General features: G+C 59.7%; 1 protein-coding gene across 1 annotated transcript in view; it reads left to right on the top strand.

Moving 5' to 3' along the window:
* SHANK2 (SH3 and multiple ankyrin repeat domains 2) overlaps positions 1 to 23,748 on the top strand; it is a 527,407-nt gene extending 503,659 nt beyond the window's left edge. The window contains exons 19-23 of the mRNA XM_040255275.1: positions 5,808 to 5,938; positions 7,507 to 7,618; positions 8,396 to 8,416; positions 9,778 to 12,181; positions 19,879 to 23,748. Coding sequence (XP_040111209.1) covers positions 5,808 to 5,938; positions 7,507 to 7,618; positions 8,396 to 8,416; positions 9,778 to 12,181; positions 19,879 to 20,449 — 3,239 coding nt within the window. The 3' untranslated portion in view covers positions 20,450 to 23,748. The remainder of the gene's footprint in view (positions 1 to 5,807; positions 5,939 to 7,506; positions 7,619 to 8,395; positions 8,417 to 9,777; positions 12,182 to 19,878) is intronic.
* Positions 23,749 to 26,490: the final 2,742 nt, after the last annotated feature.

Genomic DNA, 26,490 nt, shown 5'->3' with positions numbered 1-26,490 from the left:
TTCCAGCCCCACCAGAGCCCCCTTCCTCCAGCCCCTTCTGGACCACACCTTGTCTGTCCAAACAAGACTCTCCAGAAACTACCCCCTGCACCCCAGGCCTGGCCCATCCCCCCTAGAGGGACAGCAGTGTGACTGTCCACGTGAGCTTCCCTAAAGTCGGGTGGCATTTGCCACGAGGACTCCCCCAGGAGGACCCACAGGCAGGTCGCCTCTCAGGGGGCTCCAGCTGTGTCAGCCCAGGGCTGAGGGTCCTTCCTGAGAGCTGTCAGCGTCTGACGCCCACTGCGGCCGGGGGGGGAGGGTGGCCAAGAGCTGTGAGAGGAGATCCCCTTGTCCTTCGCAGACAGGTCAGGCCCCCAGGTCCCAGGAGAGTGGACCATGCCCCCTCACTCGCCTGCATCTGCCTCGGACCACAGGCCCCCATGGTCGGGTGGGCGGTCGTCAGGCCCTCAGCGAGGGAGCCCGACCTGGGCCCCGGGAATCGCTGCCCCCACCCCCGCCGCCCTGGGACTCACACTCCCCTTTCTGTTTGCAAGCCTCCGTCCGGAAGAAGAAGGGTAAGGGGCAAGCCCCACCACCACCCCGTGGCCCTCACTCGATGTCCAGAGTGTGTCGAGACCTGTACTGCCTGTACTGTCTTCTCCCTGCTCGGGGTCCTCTGGGGGAGGCCCAGTCCGGGACGCGTCCCGTCTCAGTGTGTCGTCTGCCCCGCCTCTCCCGTCTGTGGTCGCCCAGCGTGTCTGCGTCTCCCCGAGTCGTGTCCATGTCATCAACGTGTCCCCCGTCGTCCAGCGGGGCCTGCCTGGGTTGGGACTGGGAGGCCTTCCTGCAGGCTGGTGGTCCGGGTGCGGGCTAGCAGGACCCTTGGCAAATGGATCACTGACTGCCCTTTGCCGTGGGCAGGGACCGCTGCCCCTTAATGCCCAGAAAACACCTGCTTTCCAGGGAGCTCACTCTCCACAGGCAGGAAGGCTACTCTGGAACTGGAGGAGAGGGGCACTGCCAGGCCACACCGATCCCTGCCCACGGCTGGCAGTGGTGCAGAGGACCCAGCCTCCGCTCTGTGAGCAGCCCCTCCCGCCCCCAGCAGCCAGGCCCCCCTGGACGTGCCCCTTGCCATCAGTCCCCACAGGCCAGGTGTTTCTGACCTGGTCGCTGGAGACTTGCCAGTGCAGAGGAAGGAAGGGACCCTCTCGCAGGCCCAGACACTGCCACCAAGACATGACACCAAGACGGTGGGGGCAGGGGTTGGTCCTTGGAGTCCGGAGGGACCACACCTGGGGTCTCGGGTCCAGGAGCACCAGGACGCACCTCTCTCACCCACAGTCTCCCAAGGCAGGCTGACCCCAACAGCCTCTCTCGGCAGCAGTCCTGGGCCTCCGCCCCACCCCCCACCCCCTGCTCGGAGACTCCCAGTGGGCTTTCCAGGCTCTATCACCCTCTTGACCGTAGGGCAGATGCCCAGGGCACAGGAAGTTCCCTGGGCTCACCTTACCCTCTGAGAACCGCTGTTTCTGCCCACTGCGCCTTCCAGAAGAGGCCCCGCACGTGGGCTGCGGGAGCCCCATGGCCATCATCGGGCTGGCAGGGAAGGCTGCTGCCAGGAGGAGCAGCTCAGACTAGGGCTGGCCCAGACTGGGGGGCACGTGCGGCCTGCCCCGCCCACCCCAGGGCCCCCAGTGGCCAAACAGCCTGGACTGCAACAAGAGGACAAGTATAGACATGTGGCCCGCATGGCCCGCCTGGGCCGGGGCAGTCACACAGAGGACAGGCAGGACTCCTGGAGAGGGGCCCACCTTCCTCTGCCCAGTGGAGAGAGTTGAAAGCGAATTTGAGTTTGAGCTTAGATGCCCCGCCTAGTCACCGAGGAATCTCCCGAGCACCTGCTTCGTCCCCAGAGGTTGTCTGCATGGTCGCTGGGGGGGAGCCAGGACCACCGTGAGGACCACACTGGGCCGGGGCAGCTCCAAGCAGAAGCCGGGCCAGAGGAGAGGGCCCAGCTTCACCGCTGCCTCTGGGCCTGCGGGGGCCAGGGCACCCCGCCCCACCCCCGGCACTCCCACACATCCTCCCCTGGGAAGATTAAAGAGATGGGCGGCTGGCCGACAGCTGCCGCCTCCCCAGGAGCGGCTGGTCTGTGCCATCTGGCGCTGTCAGCGCTTAGCTTCCTTGGGCACCGTGTCGTGGAGGAGACCCTGTGGGTGCCTTCTCACCCGAGACATGGAGAGGCTGGCAGCCCCCAGGGGGCCGGCAGGACCCCCTGTTCAAGCTCACAAGGAGGGACAGGCTTCCGGGACGTCCCCAAGAGTAGGACACATTTCGTGAAGCGACCGCCCGAATCACCGTAGGATCTGGGAGTCCGAATCTCAGCCGTGCCAGGCGTTTCTGGAGCAGCGGGGGTCGCTCTCCCAATAGTTCTGAGGAGCGGGGGTGCTGGATCCAGCCCAGAATGTGGCCCCGGACAGATGGGGGTCCAAGGATGGGGTGGTCTGCGGAGGGTAGGCGCCCCGTTTCCCCCGGGGGAGACTCGGCCTCCGGTGCACGGTGTCAGCCTGGCCTCGGTGTCCCCTCCTTGCCCCAGCTTGGGGGGGTCATTCCACCCCTCGATTCGACGCCTCCCTCCTGCAGACCGTGCCAGTGACGTCTGCTGAACAACCTGGGGCTTCCCCAGCAGGAGGCCTCGGGCGCGCGGGTGACTCGACCTGTGCTTGGGGCAGTGCTCACGCCTACGGGCTCCGGAGTCAGGCAGGAGGACCCCACTCATGCTCTGGTCCCCAAGAGAGACGGGGGCCTGCGGCCTGCCCCCTCCATGCTTGACATCCACCCCCCGCCCAGGAATGTGCAGCCTGTGGACAGTGGGCACCACGCCGTATGTTTGCTTAGAAAGTTAAAATACAGGGTCACTTCCGGGGTTTTTCCATCAGCTTATTCCTAGCTTGTTTCTGAAGACTTGACATTTTTCCAGCCTTGTCGTCAGGGTGGCCTTCGGCCTCGGAGTGCTTCACTGTAAGGCCTCAGGGCTGGACTCACTAATCTCAGCACCGACAGAGACCCAATCCCAGGCTTGTGTAAACGAAGCAGAATAATCCTCGTGAGCCTAGAAGCAGGAACAAAAACCCGGTCTCGCAGCGTTCCTGAAAAGCCTTCGTGTGCCAGTGAAGAAGGCCTGTACCGCGGGGGCCGCGCCGGCTTGAGACAAGGCCCCGGGGTGGGGGGCGTGCCCCAGGGCTGCCCTCTGCGTCTGAACTGAAGAAACCGCACTAACCCACCCCCACTGAGAAACAATGACAGCCCCCAACACAACCCCCGCAGAACAAGGTGCTCTCGTGTGTCCCAGCTCCAAAGAATGCGTAGGGTATGTGGAGACCAGAGGGCAAAGGTTTACACAAAGGCCGGGACTGTCCGCTTCGGGGCCACTGTGGATCCAGGGATACGCCCCCAAATGCACCCCCAAACCGCCCATCCGGACGTGGTGTGGTGAGCACGATGCTGGCGTCTCAGTCAGCCTGATCAGGCCGGCAGTGCCGCCGGCAAGCCCGGATTTCCTCTCTCGGCCAGGGCTTGGCGAGCTCCCCCCGGTCCTGGAGTTCCAGCAGCACGAAAGGCGTCTGCTCCTCAGCTGTTCGGTCTGCAGGATCAGGACAGTCCGGGCCTTGTTAAGATGAGAAGTGGCATGAAGGTGCCCCGAAGTCCCACCAGGGTCGCCTTTGCCTCCCCTGCACACACCCACCGTTGAGGGCTTTTGGGAGTGCCTGCCACACGCCTGGGACCCCAAGACCACAGTGTCCTCCGGCTTGGTCCGGGCCTATGAGGATCCTGGCTCGAGTGCCAGCCTGCTCAGTGGGGTGGACCGGCCCTGTGAGCTGGGCAAACCCCAGACATGGATTTGCGGGGTCCCGCTAGGGACAGGAGGTCTCAAAGACCCAGCTGTGTAACTCTGACTACGTCAGGAGCTCCGTCCTGCTCTGGAGCCCCCATGGGAGGCCTTGCAGGCTGCAGCCACTTGGCCTTGCCCTAACGGGGGCATCCCCTCCCCCGGGGGAAGGGCAGCGTACCTGAGCTGCATGGGCTGAAGCTAAGGCTGGGCCCAAGGAGATGACCAGACCCGTGGATGGACATCCCTGTGCGGGAGCCAGCCCTGACCCCTGCCATCCCTGGAGAAAGAGCTGCACCCCAGCAGAAACAAGGCCAGCAGCCAGCGTGAGGGGCCTGGATTCCGGGGATGGGCCGGGGGGACCTGCGGTCATCACAGGCCTGCCAAGGGGGTCACCCGAGGACCCCGCGTCCCACAGCCGGAGGGGCAGGAGGTGGGGGAGCACAGCACAGCAACAGTGAGGGCCCCACCCGGAGAGAACCCCGGCCCAGGCCCGAGGGCGCCGGCTTCGCGGAGGAGGTGCACTGCTGGGACGGGGGTGGGCGCAGGGCCGCGCGGCAAGAGGGCTCCCGGCCCCAGGAACGCGGGCGGGCAAGAGCCCGGCGACCGCGGCTGGGGGTTCCCCACCGGACACGGGTGCTTCCAACCGACTCCCAAAGGGCGGACACTTACTATGTCCCACACAGCCATGGGGGAAAGGCTGGGAGAGCTGCGGGTCCCAGGGCAAGCAGGATCGGTGGGGGTCCCCTCATGCTGCCACCGCCTGAACCCCTCTGCCTTTGCGGGCCAGGTGCGCTGGCACTGTGGGGCCCTGGCCCTGGTCCAGGATGTGGTCCCAAGAAGCCAGCATCCTGCCTGTTGGTGGTGGGCTGGCCCCCGCGGGCGCTTCTTACTGGGGGTCTGGGGCAACTCTTCCAGGGGCCGAGCTCCTCCTGGACGGCCTCTGCTAAAGGCAGCTGCTGCAGCAGCTTAAACCAGGCACCAGGGTGCCAGTCCTGTGACTCTCAACGCTGCCCTCGCAGCTTGGGGTCTGCCAAGACCCCAGAAGCCTGGGCCTTTCTGATGGCACGAGCTTCGTGGGGCGTCACAGGACCCCAGAAGGGGCTTGGGTTCAGTTCAGAGAAGACCTCAGGCCATGGACAGAACGCTCTGGGGCTGCGAGGGGAGTGCAGTGCCTCACGGGGTCCCACCAGGCCCTCCTCACACTAGCTTCCTGCTCCCCAGGGGCGCCTCCGTCTGAGCAAACCAGGGTCCCCTTCCAGACGCTGGTGCCTGAGTGCAGTTGCCGGGTCCCCCCCCCAAAAAAAACGTTTAAATTTACATTTTCAAATAATTTCTTAAGCTGTAAACATCACTAATAACTGATCTTTAACTTGCTTATTCACAAGCCACTGAGAAGGTCCACCTTCTGGGGGGAGGGGGACCCCACACACACTCAGCAAAGCCCAGACTTCCACTGGCTCCTGAGTTGGGGAGCTGTCTCCGCTCCCCAGCCCCACCCCTGCCTACACCCACACTGCCCAGTCACCTCCATCCTTGGGTGCTGGGTCCTGAGACCCTAGCAACTGCGTTTAGAGAGGAGCCACGCCTCTGAGCTCTTAGAAAGAAATTCACAACGTTGACCTAGCTCCCACCTCCTGGAATGAACAGCGCGAGTATGAACAAAGCAATACCTTCAAGTCCCAGGGCCTTGAGGGCTGCGTTGCTGTTGGGAGGGGCTCCTCTCCCTCCGGTCCACATGCGGGACGGAGTGCCAGGTTCTGTCGGTGTCCATGCTTGTGGCTGAGGCATGCGTGCTCCATACCACTTGCACGAGAAAAGCTTTCTTCAAACGCAAAAGGCACGTGGGCACTTTGCTAACAGCCCCCTGCCCCATTGTGCTTTGGGGCCTCAGTCACTCATGCCCATCCTGACGGTCCTGTTCCTGTTGCAGATAAACCCGAGGAGATCGTCCCAGCCTCCAGGCCATCCCGGGCTGCCGAGAGTGTGGCGTTGGAGTCCAGGGTGGCCACCATCAAGCAGCGGCCCACCAGCCGGTGCTTCCCCTCCGTCTCGGACATGAACGTGAGTGGCGGGGCCGGGGAGGGGCCGCAGGTGGTTGTGGGCAGACCGCGCGGTGCCGGGTCACCCTCCCCAGCCTCCACACCTGGAGCCCTGATCTGAGCGCACCAGGCGGGCACCCCAGTCCAGGGCAGACCAGTAGCAGAGGACTGCACTCACCATGGACCCGTCCCTTGGCACTGAGGGTCCTCCCACGGGACACTGGGAGCAAAGCAAGCCTCCAGGTGGAAGAAGCCCAACCGCACCCTCGTGGCAAGCTGAGTCCTAGCACACACGGGGGACCCTGCCTCTCCGAGGTCTCAGGCCCCCATGGGTCCCAGGGGCCGAGTCCTGCCTGGGCCGTGGCAGAGACCACAGGCCACCAGCTGAGCCCAGCAGGCTGCTCCTCTCAGGTCCCAGACACGGCCCTCTGCACCCCCAGCTTTGAGCCTGTGGCCAGAGCTGAGCACTGTCCGTGACACTTAAGTATTTTCTCTGACTCCGCTTAAGACTGACTCACTCTGTTTAACCTTGCCTTTTCTTAATAATGCCTAACAGGCACACCTCAGATGGCAAAGAGTCTGCCTGTGATAATGGAGACCTGGGTTCGATCCCTGGGTTGGGAAAATTCCCTGGAGGAGGGCATGGCCACCCACTCCAGTATTCTTGCCTGGAGAATCTCATGGAGAGAGGAGGCTGGTGGGCTACAGTCTATGGGGTCGCAGACAGTCGGACACGACTGAGCGGCGTACACTTGCACTTTCTGTCACCTTTCTTAGTAACACCCACGAGCGCCGTTAATTTGATGTGCTGGTTTTCTGTGATATACGTTAACGGTAACGGGGTGTTCACGCTGCCCCCCATCTCAGGCACTCCGGGGGCGACTACCCTTCATGGTAGCCCCACACCCACCCTGTCCCAGAGACTCCAAGCCCAGCACCCAGCAATAGAGCAGGGCTGGCAGGGCAGAGGCTCAGAGCCCGGTGAGGCAGGGTCTCAGAGGAGCAGACCCCTTAAAGCTCGCGCCCAGGTGTCCTTTGGGCTCTAATCCATCTGTGCCCTAGGTCGCCCTCCAATGCCTCCAGGTAGGGGCTGGCCAGCAACCTCGGCTTTGCAGTCCAGAAGTGGCAGGCGGGGTGGGGGCTGGCCAGGGGATCTACTCCCCGCACAAAGGAAGGGCGTGCCGGGCTCCTCCCGGGCCGGGGGAGAAGGCTTCCGCGGGTCCCACATGCTCACACGCTCTGCACTGTGCTCTGCGGGCCCTCCACCACGGCTGCTGCCGTCTGCTGCCCTCGGAGGCGGATGTGGCCGGGGTCCAATGCCCACCACCCAGCACCGGATGCTCTTTCCTCCAGGACACGCGTCTTGGCCCTGCTCATGCTTAGTCGACGTCAGGCAGACCTTGGCTCCACCGGGCAGGGCCCACCAGGGTTCTGAGGGCAAGGGAGGCCCCTTTCTGGGTCCTGGATGCGCAGGTGCTCCCAGGACAGCTGGGGGAAGCCAGGTGGCAGGGCTCCAAGGCCATCGCTCCATGTCTGCCAGCCACGGACTAGGCTGGTCAGCCACATCTCACTCGGCTCTCTGGTTTACAGTCTGTGTACGAACGCCAGGGCATCGCCGTGATGACGCCCACCGTCCCCGGAAGCCCGAAGGGCCCGTTCCTGGGCCTCCCTCGAGGTACGATGCGAAGGCAGAAGTCAATAGGTAAGCAGCACGGCCAAGCCCACAGAGGTGGCCCTGGGCCCTCGGCGGGGCCCCTCGCTGACCCCATGCCTGCCCACTGGAGGGCAGGCCCCGAGCCTCACCCTGGGGAGCCCCTGACCCTCTGAAACTTCCCTATCCTCTGGAGTTCAAATCCAAGATGACTTCCGACCTCACAAGCCAAGTATCTATGATGATAGCAGCAGGGGGAGGGTCCACAGTCCAGACGGGACGTGGCGGTAGGCAGGCGAGGTTCTGGGATCCCCTCACCCCTACCCCACTGGCAGGGTGGGCCCACACCCCCGCGAATGGCCACGGCCGCATTCTGGGGTGCACTCAATGGACACACAGCTTGGGGTGGCCGGGCCGGTTTCTCGCTCCCTGGGGGACAGCACTGTGGGGGAGGGGACTGATGCCACCTCGTTGACGTCACATGCTTCCTACCGACTCGGTTCCGAGCGAGGCCAACTCAACCCCCTAACCCCAGCCTCTGTGTGTGACAGTCCAGCCCTGCCCTGCCGCGTGAATTCCCAGAGGCCCTCCGGCCACCTGCAGACACGGGGCGTGTCCAGCACCGGGGGCTGCGGCCAGCGGCGCTGTGGCTAGTTTGAGGGGGGCCGAGGCAGGCAGGACCTGAGTGATGAGGGACGGCGGGGGTGGCGTCTGCGGGTCCTCAGGGCCCCCCACCCCGAGGAGCTCGGGGCCCCGCAGGGCGGCGCACATGCCACCTCCTGCCCCGGCTCTCAAACTGGTCAATAACAATCGATTTCCTCCTGTCAGACAGCAGAATCTTTCTATCAGGTGAGTGAGCCTTACAGTTTGGAGTCTGTAGCGTGAATGTAACGGTTCCCTCCATAAGGTGTATTCGTAAATCACTCCTTGGGAGGCACACAGGGCCACGGGCCACGTCCCTGCCCGCCAGGATGCCCTCCCAAGAGCCGTGTGAGGTTTGGAATACCCTTATTGAGCAGAAGTTTCCTTTGGGATAAGCTACCGGAGTCTGTCCTGGGAGCTTCTTGAAGTTCTCCATTCCATTCCCGCTTTGAAAATCCTGCATGGCCCCCCCATCGGGATCCGTGTACCCCTCTCCACATCTGTGTTCTGCTTCCCGGGTCCAGAGTGCGTCCTGGTGATGCTTTTTATATATCGAACTGTCGGAAAGAACATGGGATCCCGCCTAAAGGGCACACCAGAGCTCTGGGCCCCAACATGGCCATCCCGCCCACGGGTCCCAGGACCCTCTCACCCAGCCCCACAGGCTTCATTCGACCCAGTCGTGAGTGGGAACCTCATGACGGACCCCCAGTCATGTAGTCGGACCGTGATGAGTGGGGACCATGGTGAACCGCCAGGCCCATCAGCCCAGCCCAGAGGGTTTCAGGACACAGAGGGGCTGCGTTCACTCGGGATGCTACTCCTGGGGTCCTGGTTAGAGGGTCAGGGCTGACCAGCCATGCTCCTCGGGGCCCAGGAGCTCCGGGACCCTTGGGGGTGCTCAGATAAGTCAGGCAACAAAACGGGCCCCTGTCGAGCGGACAAGGCCACCCCAGGGACCTCGGCCCCTTCTGCCTCCCTCAGCCGGTGAAGCAGCTGGTGTGCCCTTTGCTCTCACTTCCAATGGGCAGCTTCACAGCCTCGGTCCCAGACCCCAGAGCGCCTCCCCGGGCACCCTGGCCAGGTCTGAGGAATAGAAGCCCCCTGATCCCAGCTGCCCCGTCCTACCGCCCCCCCCCCACCCCACACATACCTGCAGTCCCAAGGAGTGGGACACCCTCACCGCCCCGGATCACACCGCTGCCCTGCAGCCCCCATGCCCACATCCTCATCCCCCAGGTCCATGGACAGGAAGGCCGAGGCATTCCTCCTGGCCTCCAGCCGCTTCTCCCAAGTTGCGGACGGCCCCAGGGAGGCAGACAGAACACCCCGCAGACAGGACTCAACAGCACGCACTCTGGGCCTCCCAGTGCCTGTCCTGTGTCTGGCTCGGAATGGGCCACGTGACCTCTCGACATTGTGGCTTGTGTGCTGTATCCCGTGAACAAGTGTACGTCGTGATTCCTTGTGAGTTTGGAGGAGACTTAGCGTGTCACACCGCCCTCAGAGCATCGTGGGGCTGTCTGTCCTCGCCGTGATGTAAATCTAAACCCGTCTTCTGCTTGTAGGGATAACGGAGGAGGAGCGGCAGTTTCTGGCCCCGCCGATGCTCAAGTTCACCAGAAGCCTGTCCATGCCGGACACCTCCGAGGACATCCCGCCCCCGCCACAGTCGGTGCCCCCGTCTCCACCTCCCCCCTCCCCCACCGCCTACAACTGCCCTAAGTCCCCGACTCCGCGAGTCTACGGGACGATCAAGCCCGCGTTCAACCAGAACCCTGCCGCCAAGGTGTCCCCGGCCGCCCGCTCCGACACGGTGGCCACCATGGTGCGGGAGAAGGGGCTCTACCACAGGCGGGAGGCCGACCGTTACTCCCTGGACTCCGAGGACCTCTACAGTCGCGGCGCCGGCCCCCAGGCCAACTTCCGCGGCAAGAGGGGCCAGATGCCCGAAAACCCCTACTCCGAGGTGGGGAAGATCGCCAGCAAGGCCGTGTACGTGCCGGCCAAGCCCGCCCGGCGGAAGGGTATGCTGGTGAAGCAGTCCAACGTGGAGGACAGCCCCGAGAAGACATGCTCCATCCCCATCCCCACCATCATCGTCAAGGAGCCCTCCACCAGCAGCAGCGGCAAGAGCAGCCAGGGCAGCAGCGTGGAGGCCGACCCGCAGGCCTCGGAGCAGCCCGGCCAGCTGCGGCCGGACGACAGCCTGGCCGCCAGCAGCCCCTTCGCCGCCGCCATCGCCGGGGCCGTCCGCGACCGCGAGAAGCGGCTGGAGGCCCGGAGGAACTCCCCGGCCTTCCTGTCCACGGACCTGGGGGACGAGGACGTGGGCCTCGGGCCGCCCGCCCCCCGGGCACGCCCCTCCAAGTTCCCCGAGGAGGGCGGCTTCGGCGAGGAGGACGGCACGGAGCCGCTGTCGTCACCGGCGCCCCGGGAGCCTGAGAACCACTTTGTGGGTGCGGGCGAGGCCGGAGCTCAGGGTGAGGCTGGCAGGCTGCCGAACGCTCCGGGCCAAGCCAAGGCGCCGGAGGGCAGCCCCGCAGCACCTCCCCGGAGTGGCAACGTCGCTGGCCCCGAGAACTACGTGCATCCACTCACCGGGCGGCTGCTGGACCCCAGCTCACCGCTCGCCCTGGCGCTGTCGGCGAGGGACCGGGCCCTGAAGGAGTCCCAGCAGGGCCCCAAAGGGGAGGCCCCCAAGGCCGACCTCAACAAGCCTCTCTACATTGACACCAAAATGCGGCCCAGCGGGGAAGCAGGCTTCCCTCCGGTTGGCAGGCAGAGCGGGCGGGGGCCCCTGCGGCGGCAGGAGACGGAGAACAAGTACGAGGCCGACCCGGGCAAGGAGCACAGGGACGACAAGAAGGGCGTGCTCGTCAGTATCGTGGACGCGTCCCAGCAGAAGTCAGCCGGGCTGCTGATGGTCCACACGGTGGACGCAGCCAGGCCGGAGGACTTCTTGCAGGAAGAGGACGAGAAAGCCGACCTGGAAACGCAGCCAGACCATCCGCCATCCGAGGCGCCCGAAGGCGCCCCCGAAACTGAAGGTGCTTTCCCGACCGCCGCAGGCCCCAAGCCCGCGGCCGCCCCCGCCACCGCGCCCGGCAGGACCATCGTGGCGGCGGGCTCCATGGAGGAGGCGGTGATCCTGCCGTTCCGCATCCCTCCCCCGCCTCTGGCGTCCGTGGACCTGGACGAGGATTTTATTTTCACAGAGCCATTGCCTCCTCCCCTGGAATTTGCCAATAGTTTTGATATCCCCGATGACCGGGTTGCTTCTGTCCCTGCTCTCTCAGACCTGGTCAAGCAGAAAAAAAATGACACCTCCCAGTCCCCTTCCTTGAACTCCAGCCAGCCAACCAACTCCGCAGACAGTAAGAAGCCGGCTGGTCTCTCAAACTGTCTGCCCGCCTCATTCCTGCCGCCGCCCGAAAGCTTTGATGCCGTCACGGACTCTGGGATCGAGGAGGTGGACAGCCGGAGCAGCAGCGACCACCACCTCGAGACGACCAGCACCATTTCCACGGTGTCCAGCATCTCCACCTTGTCCTCTGAGGGCGGGGAGAATGCAGACACCTGCACAGTCTATGCAGACGGGCAAGCCTTTATGGTTGACAAACCCCCAGTACCTCCCAAGCCAAAAATGAAACCCATAGTCCACAAAGGCAACACCCTCTACCACGACGCGCTGCTGGAAGAGGACGTGGACAGCTTCGTGATCCCCCCACCCGCACCTCCGCCGCCACCTGGCGGGGCCCAGCCTGGCCCCACGAAGGTCATCCAGCCAAGGACCTCCAGGCTGTGGGGGGACGTCTCGGAGGTCAAAAGCCCGATTCTCTCAGGCCCAAAGGCGAACGTGATTAGTGAGTTAAACTCAATCCTGCAGCAAATGAACCGAGAGAAATCCGCAAAGCCAGGGGAAGGACTGGAACCGACACCGGGAACCAAGCCCGCCGGCCTCGCCCCCAGGTAAGTGCCCGCAACGGGCGTTCCTCATCCAGCGCTCACCAGGAAGCACCCCGGGGAGCAGCGGCACTCCCGAAGCAGACGCCAGGAGGGCGCGCCCGGAGCCGGCCGCGTTGGCCTCCTTTCTCCCAGCCTGGACTCAGTGCCGCAGCCCCCCCACGCAGAGACGGGCCATGAGACCCGGCCCCGCGAGCCATCCCCGCCGTGGCTTCCAGGGAGGAGCCTTGCTCTCTCCTCCCACATCCTCCAGACCCGCCAGAACCCCGAAGGGTCATCCTGGAACCCCCCCCAGGAGGTTTCAGGGGAGGGGGCACGCCATCCAGGGGGCATGTGGGCAGCCAGTGGGCAGCGTGTGATCGAGGGTGTGTTGGGGGCTCTGCTCCCTGCCCCCCTGGTCTGAGGCTGGGGAGGGGCCGGTTCTGGACCCGCTGCCCCGAGTGAAGACCCCAGAGCCCACCCTGAGCAGAGCACGCGTCGTGGCAGAGGAGCCTGCAGTCATGCCCATGAGGGTGCCCACAGCGTCGGGCAGAGCGTGAGGTCCTGCCTCCTTGCAACGGGGGACGCACACGGGGAGCTGGTCCCAGACCCAAGCCTCGGGGCTCTGCCAGGCCCCCACTCGAGCCCGTGCTTCCCGCCCTCATTCTCTGTGCTCTATTTCCCTCGCCTAAAACACACCACTTCCCAGGTCCCCCAGGAGGCGATTCTCCTTTCCTCCCGTTGGCCTTTACTCCAGGGTTTCACTGTTGCAACTAACAAGGTCGCTCTTTACACGCCTGCTGGGCAAGGCGTTTGACTCCAACACCCAAGTCCATCCATCAGCAATCCCGCAGGAGAGTGGGGTCCCCAGAGCTGTGACTTCCCAGCTCTCTTTCGATGTGGGTCAAACAGGTCACACGGCTGGTTCACGGTCCTCGGAGTGCTGACAAGCTGGCATCCACAGAGAGAAGCATGCCGACAAGCACCGTTTTCAAGGGGGCCCTCATTGTTAAACTACGGCATTCAGAGTCCTTACAGGGTCCCCACTTCTGTGGACACACACGTCTTGAGAGGCACACACTTGAGTCTTACACACTTGAGAGGCACCAGGAAATGTCGTGGAACAGCACCGGCCTTTAGTTGCCAGGTTATGTGAAAATACAACAATCAAGATGGTTTATCTCTTTCACGTTTGATAAAACCCTTGGATATGGTGAATAATGTTTCTAACAGCTGCTGGGGAGCAGGTGGTAGTGACGCTTATTTCTCGGAAGGGGCGATGGAGACTCTGAGAGGCGGGCAGCCTGTCCACGGGCACAGGCAGTGGCGGGCAGAGCTGGGCTTCTGACCGGCGCTTCCGTCGCAGTGACGTCTGCGGTACGGAAGATGTAGAAGGCATCTTCTCTGGGTGGCGTGGGGAGGCAGCGTGCTCTGCAGGGCACTGCCCCCGGAAGCCGGGGCCTCTCTCAGCGGCGTCCAGACTGCTGGCCTCCCCCGCCCCTCCTGGCTGGGTGAGCTGCTCAGGGCTCATGGCAGAGGGGTCTCAGCGGCAGGCATCCCTGGGTGGGAGGGGCCTCAAAGCAGAGGTCAGCTAGTAGAGTCCTGATGGACTTGAAGGGTTCAGGCCCTGCCTGTGATCGACCCCACAGTCTTTTCTATTATTTATAACCCGGTGCCCACATGGCATGAGCAGTCACTGACATCTACGCACTCCAAGATGCAGGACCCTGGGCGGCACAGGCCCAGAGGCGGGGCCTGAACACCTTCCCGGGTGCAGACAGGAGAACTGGGGTCAGAGAGGGGAGCGCTTGGCCATGAGCCCTCAGCTGGAAGGCACAGTAGCAGACCTTCAGCCCGGGGAGCTGCCTCAGGGTTCCACTTCTCTGTTCTCCTGGAGCCGCGGATGAGCCTAGAAGGAGGGTCACCCAGCTTAATGCCCGCAGGGCTGAACTCACCAGAGCAGGGCTCTTCTGAGGCCTCTGGAGCCCCTTGAGTCCAGTTGATGCCTGGAGGTCTTCTGTGCATATCTGATGACTGAGAACCTGCAGGGCGGCCCCCAGGTGTCTCTGCATGCTGCCCCCCTCTCCCACGGCAGTAGCCCCTTCCTCCCTGCTCACTGCCAAGGGCTGCACTGAGTGGGACCAAGAAACTGAGAGGCCTGGGCTTCAGCCAGCCAGGCACCAAAGCCCAGGGCCTTCCCAGCCAGGGTGCATCTGCCTGGATGTCTCATCCCTACTTTTAAGTGCATCTAAAAATTAAGAGCTGTGCACGACCGTGGCCAAAATGAGGCACCAAATTAGATGAAGGGAATTCCTAGTGAGGGAAAAGAAATGAGTTTTGCTAGGGAAAACGGAAAACCCACCACGCTCTTTGAAATGATGGACGAGCAGAGGTGCACACGCGTTTCCATAGAAACGGTCTGACGGCCCCAGAGCTACCCCACGAGCGTCTGTCCACTGCGAGGGCGGGGACCAGGGGCGGACTTGCCCTACTTTGGCCCGTGGTTCCTCCTTCGCTCCGCAGTGCTGCAGCCCAGGCCCAGGTCGGGGAGAAGACTCTGAGCACCCAGGCCCTTGCTCACTGGGGTCCAAGACGAACCTGAGCCCTGAGTGAGTCTCTGCGGCTCCCCAGAAATCAGGGACACCGTGGGTTCTGCCACCGTCTGGACTGCAGACACTCTGGCAGGACAATGACCAGGAGGACCGCCCCGCTGCCCTTACACTCCCGCGCAGCCGCTGCTTCTCCCCAGGCCTCGTCTGGAAGCACCCCCTCACCCTGGGGGGAGGCAGACAGGGCTCCCCTGGCCGTCCGGGCTGAGTTCCCCAGGAAGGATCTCGTCTCTGGACCAAGCATCCACCAAGATCGAAGCAGAGCTCTGCTCAGGCCAGTGCCGCCTCTGGGGGAGTCGGCCGCCCTCCGGCTCAGTGCCGGCCCACGCCCCTTTCCGAGCAGTGCCGAGCTCAGGGTGGGGGGCGACCCAGGGCAGCTGGAGAGGTGCCGACATCCCGAGGACGACCTCCCCGCCTGGGTGGCCTGCTCTCAGAGCCCTTTGGTACTCCAGACACACAGGCACACGCCCCTCACTTCAGAGCGCAGGATGAGTTCCTCTAAGTCACAGAGCTGAGAAGCCAGAGGGACACTCACCTTTGGCCTCAGAGCCACAGTCCAGCCCCTTGACCTCCCGAGGGGCTCTCTGCAGGTCCACAGTCAAGGCAGCCTGGGCCTTCGGGAGCCCTGTGTGTGCTAAGCACCGTGCCAGGCCTCAGGACTCCTCGCTGAACAAGGAAACATCCAAAGTCTCTGCCCCTTTGAAGAGCTACATTCTCAAGGGGGAGCACATATGAAATAACAAGACAAACCCAAAGCGCACAGCACTAACTACAAAGGGACGAAGATGTCCTAATGGGTCATGACCACGGGCAGGGACCCTCCTCAAGGAAGTGGCATTTGAACCACCTGAGATACAGCTGGGCAAAAAACCCGGGAGCAGAGCATCCAAGCGCTGGGACCAGGATGCCGGAAGGCATCCGCCACCCGGAAGAAACTGGCCAGTGCAAGGGAGGGGCTGCGTGGAAGGTCTCGGAGCATCTCGCGTGCCGAGGGGAAGGGCTGTGTCTGAGTGGTGGCAGCCCTCGAGGACTTAAGCAAAGGCTTGGCACGACCTGACTTTTTGCTTTGTGAAGCTGACCCAGCAGCTGTTTGGTCAGTGGGTCACAAGGATGCCGGGAAGCCCAGGAGCAGACCACGCACAGTCCCTTTGAAGACCCCGGGCAGATGGGAGTTTGACACACACACTTTGACCTAAAACACAGGGGCTTGAGCCAAGAGACCATCATGTTTTTAAAGCAAGACAGCTCTGCTTTGTCTGCACTCCCGCAGGAGCGGAAGGTCAACATGGGTTTGGCTTTCGTTCTCTGGCCGTTGGGAGGAGGATCAGAGCCTGAGTGGATGCTTGCAGGGTACCCCACTGGCTTCCATCCAGGGGTGCGGCACTGGTCCACCTTCCAGGAGCCCCTCTGGATCCCCTCACTCTTCTGGGTCCTCTGGAGGAACCTGGGATGGGCCTTCACCTCCTGGAGGTGCCGATGGAGCTCCAGGTCCCCTGGGGGAGGTGGGGTTCAGGCCACCTGTCGGGGCAGCACTGCCCAGTTCCCAGGGGGTGCCCGCCCTGAGCGCCCACACCCACTGCCTGGCCCAGCAGGCGCCGCCAGCTCCTCACTGGGCTCTCGGCAGTATCATCCTGAGAGCCTCTTGGTTTCAAAATAAATCAATTTGAGTTGTTAAAAAATTATCTCTGCCCAGCTGGTCCCAGAGCACAGACTTCGGAACTGACTCGATAATGGAAGCCGCTTAATGGCACTTTCATCACCTCGGTGCCGTCACAGAGGTTTTATCATTTCACGGCAGCAATTGAAATGTTAAGGGAGCGTCAGTGACTGAAGTTGTGGGTAATTAGGTAAACGCACGCTGCCGCATTTCCTCGCACACGGTACGCAGAGGCTGTTCTGGTCTGGCTGCAGCATCTTATCCTTCAAGGGCCATCTGTAATCCAGCCTGGATGCCAGGACCCCTCAGACAACATGTGTCGGGGGGTGGCCACTGCCCCCTGAAGACGGGGCGCCTTCTCGACCTGCTCAGGTGTGTCAAAGGGGCTGCTGAACCCGAGGCAGCCTCGTGGCCCCCACGTCCAGCTCCGTCTGCCGGCCTGGCCAAGTCGCATGACTTCCTGACCTGCGCCGCCAGCTGCCCACATCCATGTACTGCTCAGGTTCACTCCACAGTTTTCAGGTGGACCCCCATGCGGGCCAGGCCCAGGACGCAGACCCGCTGGGGCCCTCCTGGCACCTTTCAGGTCTTTTTAGCACCCAACCTTTAGAAATGTTAATAAAGACATAGCTTAGACCAGTTTGGAAATAAGCGCCAGTTTACACGCACGACAGGGATTCATCCCACAAACTCGAGAGTAACCACACAGGACGCAGCGGGCCGGCGGGGCATGCTGGGGGGAGGCTGTGCGGAGAGGGCTCAGAACTCCGAGACCGCCTCGCTGGGCAGCCTCCGGCCCACAGCCAGCCACTGTCCAGGGGCCGAACCGCATCTGTAAACACGATGAAAAGGCCCCTGAGCACTGGCTTCCCCTTCCCCAGCCAACTTGTGCTGACTGATAAAATAACAGCACATCTCTGAGTGTGTCATTAACTCCTGATTTCTGTTTTAATTCTCATGTTTCCATATGGATTGGATTGAAGAGGCAGGATAGAGAGTAATAATCCAAGAGAGGGCGTGTGTGCACGAGCGTGTGTGTCTCTGTTTCTAAATCGGGGCAACAGATTCTTGTGTGTTCCACCCGGGAACCCAGTGGTTGCTTAGCAACGAAACGGTCTCTGCAACCAGGAGATCCAGTGAATAATACCCGTCTGATTAACTGAGAGTAAATCAAGCCACTGAGGAGGAGGGCAGGATGGACCAGCCCCAGGCAACCTGCACGCAGCGCCTCAAACGCTCTGGTTCCTCTTTTCCGTAGCGACGTCCCACGGGGCTGTGGGCAGGCCGCAAGCACAGAGCCAGGTCTGACGCCCCCTTTATTAGCTGCTGGCCTCTCAACCCTCAGTGTGGACTTGACGCAAAGCACGGCCTCTCTGAGCAGGCATGCAGATCACTGCCTCCTAGGCTGAGGAAGACAGAGGGCAGCCAGGAGCCCGGGTCTGGGCACCAGCAAGGAGCCAGCTCCCGGGCCCGCACGGGGAAGCCGATGTCCCCTTCTCAGCACCTGCCTGGTCTCGCTCTGTGTTCACACCCCCGGCCACACAGGGCAGATGTGTGCTTCCCCGCTGAACACGCAGAGTCAGGCGGCTCTGAGGTTCTCCTCCGGGCAGCTGTGTACATTGCCCACCCCGCTCTGCGGCTAGAGAGGGCCTAGCGTCCAGGCCTCTGCTTTCATGTCATCCATCGAGAGAAGCGGCTTTTTTTTTTAATTGTCATTAATTTTGCAGTGTTGTCTCAACCCATTCCCTCTTGTCGTTTCCGTCTGCTCCCGTGATGGGTGGTAACAGAAGAGGGTCGTGCTGAACAGACGTAAGTGCCACGGGCAGAGCCCTCTCTCTCTGGCGTGCTGTGCTGTCCCCCGGCCTCACTGCCCACCCGTGGGTCTGCCTCTGACGACGCACACGGCTGCCTGCAGAGCCCTCTTTCTAAAGAGCATCCCAGCTACCTGGGAATCGCTGGGCTGTTCCCAAGGGAGGGTGGGCGACCACCCTCTGGCTCAGAGAGACCCAGGGGTAAGTGCGGCCTGGGCCTAAAGAGGTGCTCTCACCGGGGGATCGATGTGCCTCCTGGAGAAGGCAATGGCAGCCCACTCCAGTGTTCTTGCCTGGAGAATCCCAGGGACGGGGGAGCCTGGTGGGCTGCCGTCTCTGGGGTCGCACAGATTTAGACATGAATGAAGCGACTTAGCAGCAGCAGCGCTTCACAAAGCAGCGAGCAAGGCCGCCTTGCCACAGGACGGCCCCGGCAGGTGGGCCCAGGCAGGGCCGCAGGCACAGGAGGCAGCGTGCTCCTGTGAGATGCCCACCCACTGCACAGAGGCCCTCTGTCCACGGACGGTCCCTCTGGGGGGAGCTGCTCCACCCCCGCTCGGACGTCCCTCCAGTGTCGGGGGGTCCCAGTGAGCCTTCCCCCCCAGAGGGGAGACAGGCCCCTCGGTGGGGACTGCAGTGTATCTTCTGGTCCAACCCGGGGCCCAGAATCTGCAGGTTCCTTAAGTCCTTGCCGTGTGCACAGTACACCTCTCTCCCCATGACGGGGGTCTGGGGGCGGGGTTGGGGGGGACTCCCACTCCCTGCCTGTGATGCCCTGGACCAGCAGGGCTCCCATTTTTTCGTTCTGAGTTGGGGGGCCTGGGGCTGCCCTGCCCTGCCAGCACCCATTATACCGGTGCAGCCGGTAGCCAAGGCCCCTGGAGGTTCTTGACAGGGTCTCCTCTGTGCAGCATCCAGCCCCGGAGCCCCTGGCCCGCCAGGAAACTGCACGTGACGCCCCGGGGGCTGATGGGGCCCGGGCCACGGAAATGCTTCTCCTCAGGACAGGATCAAAGCCCGAGTCCAGCACAGGCCCCTCCTTCAGACCACGGGCAGGTTCCACGCTTGACGCAGCACCCAGTGGGGAAGGGCCAGGAGGCTGAGAGGCACCCTGTAACCCACTGGCCGTCTCACTCACACACACACACCCCCACACCCACACGCAGGGCAGAGAGGACAGACAGCCACATAGCGACGGAACAGGGCGCAGCCAGACTGGGCCCCGGCCCTTTCATCAGACAGGGCAGCGCCCACGACTGCCCCCAGGAGCCGTGGGAGGTCCCACTGTGAAGCAACCGGCCTGCTAGGCGCCCTTCCCTGCCCTTATCCTGTGAAGCCAGAAAGCCTCGGGGCTGACAGGCAATGAGGAAGGGTCTCCTAATGGGTACCGCACCTTCCTGCTGAAACGGAGGCAAAAGGCACTGCTCCTCAGGCAGCGCAGTGGCGTAGTGGGACTGGGTTCTGGCCGCCCCCGCCCCTCTGTGCCCACCCGCCCCTGGCCTGGCAGGGCGTCTGCTCTCTGCTGGCATGCTGGCCCTCAGACGCCCTGCTGTGGTTTGGGTGTCTCCGTCTCCCTCCCCAGAGACCACGTCCTCGTCTGCTTTGTGGTCGGACTTGTAATGGTTTTCTCTGTTGCTGCCGTTTCAGAGGCCCCGAGGTCATGAGCACCGTCTCAGGTACGCGGAGCACGACGGTCACCTTCACCGTTCGCCCTGGGACCTCCCAGCCCATCACCCTGCAGAGCCGGCCCCCGGACTACGAGAGCAGGAACTCAGGACCCAGACGCGCCCCCAGCCCCGTGGTCTCGCCAACAGAGCTGAGCAAAGAGGTCCTGCCCGCCCCCCTGCCCGCCGCCACTGCGGCCCCCTCGCCCACCCTCTCGGATGTCTTCAGCCTTCCGAGCCAGCCCCCGCCCGGGGACCTGTTTGGCTTGAACCCAGTGGGACGCAGCAGGTCGCCGTCCCCCTCCATCCTGCAACAGCCAATCTCCAATAAGCCTTTTACAACTAAGCCTGTCCACCTGTGGACTAAACCCGACGTGGCGGACTGGCTGGAAAGTCTGAACCTGGGTGAGCATAAAGAGGCCTTCATGGACAACGAGATCGACGGCAGCCACCTCCCCAACCTCCAGAAAGAAGACCTCATAGATCTGGGCGTGACTCGAGTCGGGCACAGAATGAACATAGAAAGGGCTCTCAAACAGCTGCTGGACAGATAAGGGTGGCTGCTCCTTACCGTCACAGACTCCTTGTTATAAATAGAGATGGGCTTGCACTGAGATGTTTGGATGGTGAGCGCCAACCCCGTTCCACGGGCTGGTCTCCTGGGGACCCAGAGAAGCGTGTGTGTCCGCGGCGTGGCTGAGCCGAAGGCCCCGGCTCTCTGTGTGGGCTCCTTTGGGCTGTTTCTGTCAAAGAGGGGACCGGGGAGGGGTCCTTCCAAGGTGGAAAGGGACGCGTGCGCAGCCTGCCTCCTGCGTGCCGGCAACCTCGCCTCACGCGGCCCGCGCGGGCGCCATGCTCCAGCAGGCGGGCGCCCCTGCATTCTAGACACATACCTCCCGCGGCCTCCCTGCGCACCCGGCGGGCCCCGGCCTGGCGCCAGGGCCCTCCTCCATCTGCGGCCTCTCGAGGGCACGCGGTGCTCACGCGCTTTCTCTTTTCTGGACGTGGCTCGCAGCGAGACGCCCACAGATGTGCATACCCGGTGCCCTTTCTGGAAGGTGGAGAAGCGTCTCCCCTTTTCCGTGGATCCTTTCCTGCCCCTCCGACGTGCACCCGTGCTTCTCTGGCCCGTTGAGGCTCTTGGCAGTGATGGGTTGTTCTGAATGGGATCGTGCCCAGCTTTGCTTAGCTTTCCTTCTTTCTGCAAGTCTATTAGCATAATTCCAAAGTGGCCAAACAGATGTCACGTGGAGTTAGTCGAAGCACAAAGTCACGATTCCAGGGCGGAGGGAGGCCCGGCTGCCCGCGCACGGCTCCAGGGCCAGCGTGTCCCCGGGTGGAAGCAGCTGTCAGCCAGGAACGGCTGTCCAGGAGCGTAGGAAGGGGCTTCTCTGCCTTCCAGCATTCTTTAAATTGAAAGGTGTGTTGAATTCTGCAGACCTCGGAGCAGGTGAGCATCCACTCTGACACGCAGGATGACACAAGGTCCGTGGTGGGCATGGCTGCTGCTGGATGCTGGCAGGGGCGGGGGGTGGGGGGAGGCCTGGCCCCTCCCAGCTCTGAGCCCCACCGAGGGCAAGCATCACTGCTGAGACAGCTCTTTCATCCTCTGAGGCCAGGGAAGACGGTACTGAGGGGCCTTCCCCCTTTTCCTCTGAGTGTCCAGGAATCCCACCAGCTTGTCTTAATAGTACAACAGGTTTTCAGAAAACCCAGTGGGCGTGGCACACAGACAGGACCCGGGGTGAGGATGCAAAGCAGAGAGATGAAGGACAGAGCAGGGAGGGCTCGTGGGTGGCAGTCTGGCCTCGGGCAAGGCTTTCCTGGGCCTTGCACCCTTCATTCCCCCAGAGCCCCCTTCCTTGTGACAATACCTCTGATTTCCACGGGAGGTCGCCACCGACACCCAAGTCACAGAACACCCAGTCAGGAGTCAGCATGTCCTCCCACATATGGAAGAATGTCAAGTTTTTGGCTTTTATTATGATTTCAGAACTAGCCTAGCCCATCTCTAATTATAAAAACATGATTTTTTTTTCCTTTTTTTCTTTATGCTCACAATCAAGTGTCTGATTAGGTCTGGAACAGCTCTAGAATGAACACGTAAAATTTAGCAATTTAAAATCTTTCTTTACTGCAAGTTTAAATAGTTGTACAGATAGTTTATAAGCACAATATTTTAAGGAAAAAAAAAAGTGGCTGGTCTACTAGGCAGCCTTTGTGCCACTTCAGTGCTAGAAAGTTAAAGAAAAACAAACTTTTGTGATTTAATACTACTATTTCTGTGGAATAATTATAAAAGTATGACCTTTTTAAATCAACCTTATTGGATGCATCTGAACCAGCAGAGCTGTGTTATATTTTCTATCTTTGCTAGAACTTCGACATCGAAGGACAATTATTTCTTCAAAAGTGGTTGTAATTCACGATGCAGCAGTTTTCTGCAAAAACACACACACTCACCACACACACAGTTTTTCCAGCCACATGTCCCTGAACTGGAAATTGAGTTTTGGACCTTCTGTTCCAAAACCTATTGCAGGTCAGTCTTGGTATCTGAATGAAGTCAATTTAATATTCAGGTGTTTTACTTCCATGTACTTTCGATTTTTCCATCATGAGATGAATATGACCCCAGAGAAGTTTCAAGCCAAGATACTACGGGTGGCCTGCTAAGGCTGCCAACAGTTCGGAAAGTGTAAGATGGTGATTTGGCCCTTATTTGTCTTCCATCTGGTGATGTTGCGAAACCCAGTAAGCACAGTACCCCACCATGGCTCGTTTCTCCTTTGCCTACTGCCGGTCTCACCTCTCTGCTCAGTGCCAGGCAACATGCTAGACAGGATGAGAGTGAAAGGAGCCTCAGGCAGACGGTGCCCAACGCAGCGTGGGGCGTTGGGGCCACTGGACTTGGGCAGCCAGGAGGTGAGGCTCGGCTGCTACTCCCTTTCTTAAAGAGACTTCCAAGTCACATGCAACTGACCAGAAGCAAGCAAAGCTGACTGCGTTGGTGGTTCACACTGTCTTACTATAGAGAAGTAACTGGACCCATCAGAGCCTGCACTGACCAACAAAATTAACACGTTGCCAAGACGAATCGGTCTCTAGTTCTCTCCACCGGTTTTGCTACAGAAAGCAATAGTTCCTCATTTGACCCGCCACCCAGCTCTCCCCCTTCAAACACGTCAGGACCAGGCCCTACCCCACGCCCCTCTCCAACGGTGAAACAGATGTTAAACTGCTCATATAAAGATTATGTTAATACTTATTCCAGGTTTTAAAACAATCCACTTTTGTTATATACTGTAATTTAAATAAATTGCATTTACATGCCTAGTTTCTGTAATATTGTGTATACAAAACCAAAATTGCTCAAGATGTAAATTATGTATACCTGCCAAGATACCTTCTCCAGGGTGTCTGCACATTTTAAGTTAATCCATAATATAACAATGACTCAATGTGACTGTTGATTTGCTGAACTTTACATATCACAAAGTGAATCATTTGTGATATTTAGTTAATAAAATGGTGATTTTTTTTTTTTTTCTGAGTTAACAAGCATTACCCAGGGTGATCGGGCAATGACTTTGTGTGTGGACCACAAATATTGGTTTTTCCCATCAACAAAATTTTTTGTTTTTTTAGAAACTAATATGTTTCACACTATAGTTTGTGTAACGTGTTCGCATTATCTATGTTTCTGTTACTTTTGTGCTTTTATTCTTTTTAAACCTTATTAAAAACATAAAAACAAGCTCCTGTAATTTGCACTTTCTCCCAATTCTTAACATCTCTTGTATGGCAACCAAAATTACTGTAAAAAGAAAAAATAAATATACTATTGCACTAAGGTTGTGGTTCTGATTGCAAAGTGAGAACTTTCTGATTTAGAAAGTTGCCAAGCTTACAATCCAGCCACTTGACCTCTATGAAACTGACCAGATAATATCTGCCCCAAGAGTGAAAATTCTTTCAGTGAGCTGCTCTGCCTTGGTTCCGCCTGCAAGTTTTCTCACCGTACAGGTGGAAACGAGCATTCTTTTAGAGCCGTGAGAACAGCACCATGGACGTCTGTGAGCACTGCCGCAGAGAGCCAAGGCCCAGCTCTCCTCTGTCTGAGATGGAAGCAGAAGGGCGTGGCAGGGGGGCCTGGTGCAGACCTTGCTCCTCAGAGCAGAGGATCCCGCACACCCGCAGCTGGCTGTCTCCTTGCTGCCGGGCACGCAGACTGGGCAGCCTCTCTGGCTGACGCAGAGCCAACCACGTTTTTGTGAACAAGTGTGCACTAAGGCTTGGGGCAAGAGAATGTGTCTTCTGGCAAAGAACTGAGCCAAGACATGGGCGATACCTTCCACTGTAGGGAAGCATATTTTAAACTTAAATATTGAACCTCTTCTTGGGTCTCATCAGTGAAAACGCCCGGTCTTTAGTTCCGGAGCAGTTTCTTCTACTTTGGCACATTCTCCCCTTGAACAGCAGCCACTGTTTCTATGTTCGTGACAAATTCTCAGCCTCACATCTTCTGTAGTTTACGCTCCCTGAGGTCCACCTGCTACCCCATCCAATGGTTCCTCCCAGATCTTCACCGCCCCCCAGCCCCACTGTCCAATGGCTTCTTCCAGATAAATGTATCTGTCCGTCTTGTTAAGGGGAAAATAGATACTGGAAGACTTTTTCCGTTTATTTGTACTTTACCCGAGGCATTTTAATAACCAGTAAACTGGGACGTCTTGTGTATTTGTAGTGATCCGTGTACACACACAACAAGGTGTCAGTTCCACAGCGGCCAGCTGTCCAGGCAGCCACATGCAGATGGGCCTGCCCCTGCTTTGTGGGCAGATGGGCGATTCCAGACCGGTTTCTCAGACTTCAGCAGATTTGCTCACTTCCGTTTTTAATCCACGCTGTACCAGTGCTTTTGTTTCTTTACTGTTCCTGTAACATGTTTCTGCAGTTCAGTCTTTACCGCGTTATGTTTAAAATTACAACAATCATTGTCCATTGCTTCTCTGGAACTCTTTGTTTATAGCAATTTTGAAATTTTACTATGAGCCTTCAAATAAATACAGAAACAAAAGAGAGGAAAAAAAAGTAAAGTGTGTGCCTTGGGTGTTTTGAACCTGATCTGCATAAAACCATATTGTATTCAAATGCTGTATATTTAATGAGAGGGTAAATACACCTTCAATGTATTAATGTAGCTGATAAAATAGTTCTAGTGCCTTGGTTTCTGAACTGAGAAGCCCCTATCAATGCACAACGAAAAGTGGAAAAACGACTCAAGAAATGAAATGTTGAGAAGACCTGGACATGGTTCTGGAGCCTTTCTCATCATAAGACTGTGGAATATACACAGTCATTTAAGTTAAAAATAAACAGAAAATTGAAATAAGACTGTGTTATCAATTAATTTTCCATTAAGAGTGCTCTCTGCTATACTACTTTCAGTATTTTCATTTAGTTAAAAATACAAAAACGTGGTTGAGAATTTGCAAGGAAAACATCTTTGAGACCTGTTTCCCTGTGTTGGGTCGCCCCCCAGTGGTCCTTGTTGGTAATGCTTATCCAGTCAGCAGCACCTCCAGCATCTCCACATCTTGTTAAAAATAAAAATGCTTGTTTTTAATGATTGAAGCCACTCATCACAGAACTTCCATTTTTCGTAAGCTACAGGCATGGCAACCAACACACAGTCTGTTTTTAAAAAAGTGTGAAAAGTCATCAGACTATTCTTAAGGCCATGGTCTCCACTTCCTCAGTTAAAATGTTAAGCTCCCCTGCACAGCCTGTCATCTTGGAAGATGGGTCTGAGGTGTAGAAAGCGTGTCAGGAACCGCCGCCCTGCCTGGGACTAGATTAATCCCAGCAAGAGTGGAAGTCCGCGGGGCGCTTCCACCAGGTCAGAGTGGCAGCAGCCCCATCTTCAGGGACCTCGGCAAGCGGTCCGGACCCTCCAGAGGCAAGGCAGATGCCGCGCCGGGTCCACAGCATGCCTCTGGGTTCTTCTGCCACGTATCTGGGCTTTTTCATCTGATAAGAGCATCGGCGGTGCTCTTACCAGGCCAAGGCCCACCAGATATGCAGATTTTTCCTTTCAACCCACAGATGCAGCCCACATCTGAGAATCTGAAGGGGGTGGCCGGGGATGACAGCCACGTTTCTTAGGTGGCGATACTGCACACACCCCTGTGGCCTCTGCTGGAGGTGTGTAGGAGTCCGAGAACCAAGGGGGCGAGCCAGTGGCCACGGCTGCTGGGCAGGGCAGGCAGGCAGGCCCTAGTAGGCCCTATGTGAGACGGACCCCTGGAAACGGCCAGGTCAACAAGCAGAGTGGGGACATCTGACCACTCGCCTGCACCCGGCAGTCTGCAACCTGTCCCAGCGCCCCAACACCTCAAGTCCTCCTGCCACCGCCCACTCAGAGTCTTCCGCGCCAAGGGGCTTAAGTAGAATTCAATGTGTTCTTCAAAGCCCACAACTCAAGAAAGCAGGAGGGGAACACAGTCCTGGAAGCTCTGGGAAAGAGACCACAGGACAAGGCAGAAATCAGTGATTTCCAGGCACGGTCCTGAGAGGGAGTGTAGCACAGCCG

Source organism: Oryx dammah, unplaced genomic scaffold (genome assembly GCF_014754425.2).
Source record: "Oryx dammah isolate SB20612 unplaced genomic scaffold, SCBI_Odam_1.1 HiC_scaffold_15, whole genome shotgun sequence".
NCBI lineage: Eukaryota > Metazoa > Chordata > Mammalia > Artiodactyla > Bovidae > Oryx > Oryx dammah.
The sequence above is the reverse complement of the archived record's forward strand: the minus strand, read 5'-3'. Positions and strand labels throughout refer to the sequence as shown.